The sequence below is a fragment of the Sarcophilus harrisii genome, chromosome 3 (assembly GCF_902635505.1).
Source record: "Sarcophilus harrisii chromosome 3, mSarHar1.11, whole genome shotgun sequence".
Classification (NCBI taxonomy): Eukaryota; Metazoa; Chordata; class Mammalia; order Dasyuromorphia; family Dasyuridae; genus Sarcophilus; species Sarcophilus harrisii.
This window is the reverse complement of record NC_045428.1, coordinates 461,812,999-461,817,949: the sequence shown is the minus strand read 5'-3', so window position 1 is coordinate 461,817,949 and position 4,951 is coordinate 461,812,999. Positions and strand designations below refer to the sequence as shown.

The 4,951-nt window shown below is 33.7% G+C and overlaps 1 protein-coding gene across 1 annotated transcript; it reads left to right on the top strand.

Annotated features, from left to right (window-relative positions):
• The first annotated feature begins 1,332 nt into the window (after nucleotides 1-1,332).
• On the top strand, nucleotides 1,333-2,262 carry LOC100914550 (olfactory receptor 150-like). Its single transcript, XM_031957233.1, has one exon. It carries the CDS (start codon nucleotides 1,333-1,335, stop codon nucleotides 2,260-2,262), a length of 930 nt encoding a protein of 309 aa, XP_031813093.1.
• The last annotated feature ends 2,689 nt before the right edge of the window (nucleotides 2,263-4,951 follow it).

Here is a 4,951-nt window from a genome sequence, read left to right as displayed (position 1 = left end):
CTTTTAACTGTCATTGCAAGTTTTACATTTATATTTATTAAATTTTATTTATTTATTTGTTTCTTTATTAGATTATGCCCATTGCCCTAATTTATCATGATATTTTTTAATCATTTATTTGTCAAATTGTGAATTAGTTATGTCTCCAAGCTTGGTGTCAAACATACCATCTGTTGTTTTTGTTCATCTTTTTGTTTTCATAGAGTACGGCATTAGTTCTGACATGCTTGTGAATTGGATATCAGTGAAGCAAAGCTGCCAAAGTCCCAAAACTCACTCTTCCCTCTGGGAACTATCACAATCCAGTGGTTAAGACAAAAAAAATTACTCTTTCCTCTGGAATAATCAAAATCCAATGATTAAGACATCCAGTGCATGATCTTGGCTTTTCAAAATTAAGGTCATTTCCCATGATCATGGTTATCCAAAAGGTCCTTCCCATGGGCAAATGCTAGATAACAATTAAGGCAAAAATTGGTTTAATTTACCTTTACAAAAATATGAATGAAGAAGGGAAAGACCCTCAAAATTTCCTGACAGAATAGAAAGTTACTATTTACACTCATTCTAAATCATTAAAACATAAACAATGAGCCATAAAGCCTTGAACTGGATTATTATTAGTCATTTAGTAAGAGCCAAAGTGATTAGCATTAATGAACAAGCAGAATCAAGAATACATTGTGCACAATAACAGCAAGAATGTGCGATGATTAATTATGAAAGGCTTGATTCTTTCTCAATAGTTCAATGATCTAAAGCAATCCCCATAGACTATGGACAGAAAATGTCATTTGCATCCAAAAAAAAAAAAGAACAAAGAAGACTGAAAGTAAATCAATACATGCTATGTTCACTTCTTTTTTCTGTTGTTTTTTAAAATCTCTCCCATGGTTTTTCTCTTTTGCTCTAATTTTTCTCTCCCACCATGATTCATTAAGCAATGTGTACTAAAAATAAATAATCTTACTACAATAAAAAATGTCAAAAAAGATTTTTACATATTCAATACATACATAAATATTTTACATAAATTTTAGGTTGTGAGTAAATATCTTTGAAAATAATTATATGAATCAAAAATATTATGACTATTGTATGTAGGAAAGATGTTAAAGCATGGCTCTTCTCAAAAGAATGGTTCATATGACTCATTCTTATAAAGAGGACAGTCTTTATTTTGAAATAAGGAAAAAGCCAATTCAAAAAAAATCAAAAGAATTTATAATATAACTTTATTGCTTCACTTGAGGCCTCATGTTAGACTTGTAATGACAAAGACTATTTTTTTTTCTTCTTATATACAGATTCTTACTCTACAATCCAAAAAAAATGGAGAAAGGCAATTATTCACTAGTGACTGAATTCATCCTCATAGGGCTAACAGACCAGCCTGAGCTCCAGCTTCCACTCTTCTTCCTGTTCCTAGGGATTTATATATTCACTGTGATGGGGAATCTGGGCATGATTATACTTATTGGACTAAGTTCTCATCTACACAACCCTATGTATTATTTCCTGTGCAATTTGTCCTTCATTGATCTCTGCCAATCAACTGTTATCATACCCAAAATGTTAATGAACTTTTTATCAGAGAAGAACACCATTTCCTATCCTGAGTGCACAACTCAATTCTGTTTTTTTACCATTTTTGCTATATCTGAATGTCAAATGTTGGCTGTGATGGCATATGACCACTATGTTGCTATATGCTATCCGCTTCGTTATAGTCTTATCATGTCTTATCAAGTGTGGTTAGGTTTGGTGTGTGGAGTGTATACATTGGCCCTCATTGGGACCGCAGCTCACACAAGTTGTTTGCTTAAAGTGTTTTTCTGTAAGGAAAATGCAATTAATCATTACTTCTGTGATCTCCTTCCACTCTTGAAACTCTCTTGTTCGAGCACGTATCTCAATGAAGTGGTACTTCTGTCATTCAGTACATTTAATATAATTTTCCCAACACTAACAATTATTTGTTCTTATATTTTCATCATTATTAGCATTTTAAAAATTCAGTCCAGTGAAGGCAGGTCAAAAGCCTTCAGTACCTGCAGCTCCCATATTATAGCAGTTGGTGTATTCTTTGGCTCTCTTGCATTCATGTACCTGCAGCCATCTTCAGTCAGTTCTATGGATCAGGGGAAAGTGTCTTCTGTCTTTTATACTGTCATTGTACCCATGTTAAACCCCCTTATCTATAGTCTGAGAAATAAAGATGTCAAAATTACCTTAAAGAAAGTGATAGAAAGAACATTTTAGTAAAAGGAGAAATATTAGAATAATAGGTTAATGGGTTTATTGGATATTGTTGTGTTGTGGAGGGAAGGAGAAAGGGATGAAGAGAGGGAAGGACAAGGAAGGAGGGAAAGAATAAGAAAAGGAAGGAGGAGAGAAGGAGAGCAAGGAGGGAAAGATTGAGAAAGAGAGATTTGTACAAACCAAATATGCTGCCCCATAATTAATTAAGTAGAAGCCCAACTTAGTCCCATATTTGTAATTAATTAGAGCCCAACATTTATCCTTCTCATCTCTCTGACTTTCTTGTCAAATGGGCTGTGAAATTCAATATAGATTTACCTGCTTCTAATATTTGAAGAATTGGCTTTGCCATTTTAATAATCTTTATGAAAAGAAAACACATTTTTCCTAAATGTTCCTCTGTGGGTCAATGATTTTTGCAACTAGCAGTTAAATCTCCAAAATTTTATATGATGAATGTTACTGAGAGTGCTAAGGCTAGATTTAAGTTTTCAAATTCAACCCCTTGTTTTTTTTTAGCTAAATAAACTATATCTAAAAGAAGACAAATGGCTTGCTGATAATCACAAGAACTACTTAAGAGCAAAACCAAATTGTAAATATGAGTCTCTTGATCCTTATTCCTTTTATCTCTTCTTCAAAACATTATATAGTCATCTATACAGAAAAATCTAAATGAAGAAATCATAATTACAGCTTTAACTGTGAATGGAATGGATTCATCTGCTTGAGCTATTAGAAGTACATTCTTAAGCTTGAAACCATAGGCGCGCAAGCCACATTGGGTGTTTTAAAGCTGACCATGCCACAGGTATGGAATAATGCAGATATTTTCAGAATTTTTTCAATATATTGATTAGTTTTGTTGATTTTTCCCTCTCTTCTTTCTTTATTGTCTTTAAAAATATTATTTGTTATATGGTAAAATTCTATGAAAAAGGAAGCTAGCCCTGGTAACAAACAGCTTGGCTCCAGAAAGGCTGTCTGAGCCCTGAAGTTTAAAAGTTATAAATGGCCTTTGATATATGTTTTCCATATAAATATATCTCTCTGACATGTACCTTGGTGCCCCTTCTTTCCATGGATATTGTGTATTTATATGTAACAGTTAACTCAAGGTTCAATTATATAGAATTATATGTGAATTCTGAAAAGTGGAAAGGTAAAATTTAATAAGCAGGGACTCAAGTTTCCTCATCTGGCTACTTAATGCTTACTACATTACAAATATCAGGAATTTTCCCCCTCAGCAAAGTGAGGTCTGGAACTCTATCTTGGTTGAGGTCAGATATCTCACTCCTATTGGGAAAGCTTATTCACTCTGTGCATTGTTTAATATATTCTTGTTGTTATGACTTCTCTGAAATCTGCTTGTTATCAGCTTGGATAAATACATTTATTGGCATTTCACTATAGGTAATGTGTGTGTGACTAGTATTTGCTGGAAAAGGAATTAGGCCTTGGATACATGGTTTGGGCATCTCTTCTCAAAAAGAGGTATTGATCAGGAGTACAACTTGACATTAAAAATTATTTTCACTAAAATAATATCATTTAGGAGAGCTTTGAGATGTAATTCTATTCTGGTTCACTCTTTGAAAAGATGAAATTGTCCAGCTTCATGGCTGTTAAGCCAAGTGAAACAACTCAGGAAATTTACCTAGTCCAGTTGGAAAGTTGGATTAAAGAGTTGACCAGAAGTTGGGAAATGTGCCTGAGGCAATAGGAAACTATTACTGAGATTTTCATACTAGTTCATCCTCTGAGGATGAAGATTTGCTTGGCTAAAGAGCCAAGAGTCTCTAGAAAATGCTTAATTTACTAAAAAACATATTGGAATCACTGGAAGAAAATGACAATTGCTACCTGCATGCTTTCCTGAGGAGGAAATTGGTGCTATGGGAAACATTATGATAAGCAGATATCAAAAGAAGCCTGTCAAGAAACCCAGGTATTTGGAAATCAACTCATTCCTTACAACATGCAGAAGCTTTCTTTCTTTCTTTCTTTCTTTCTTTCTTTCTTTTTTTTTTTTTTTTTTTTGCTGAGGCAATTGGGGTTAAGGGACTTGCCCAACACCTAGGAAATGTTAAGTATCTGACTGGATTTGAACTCAGGTCCTCCTGATTTCAGGGCTGGTGCTCTATACTCTGTGCCACTTAGCTGGCCCAATTTCTGAAGTTTTCAAAGGAAAAGGCAGAAACTTTTTTAATATGACCTGCCTCAATATTACATTTCTCTGGCATGAATGTGTCTTTAGTCAAATAAATTATGGAGGGTAAGCCAAGAAACTGTTAGAATTAATGGAAAACTCCTAATTATAAAAGGGATTGAGGCACCTGCTTTTTTTATTGATGGAGAGTTTCAGGTTAGAGTAAGGTGAGAGAGAGAGAGAGAGAGAGAGAGAGAGAGAGAATGAGAGAGAGAGACCAGGTAGCTTTGTGACATTCCTAACATTGCATGATCTTCAAAAGATAGAGTTATCTTGTGACTTTTTCAAAATCAGGTGACTTAAAAGCAACTGAGACTTAGTTTTAAAAAAAATTAGAAAAGCTAAATGGCATCATTAATGATTTTCTTAAATGTAATATCCCTCCTACTTTGATCAGCTCTCAGTATCACTTATTAAAATGTTTCATCTATTAGAGATTTCTGGACAGAATAATAATCTACCTTGAGGTGCATTAAA

Excerpts from the sequence above, each read along its gene's own strand:
- LOC100914550 (XM_031957233.1), top strand. The coding sequence starts at position 1,333 with ATGGAGAAAGGCAATTATTCACTAGTGACTGAATTCATCCTCATAGGG.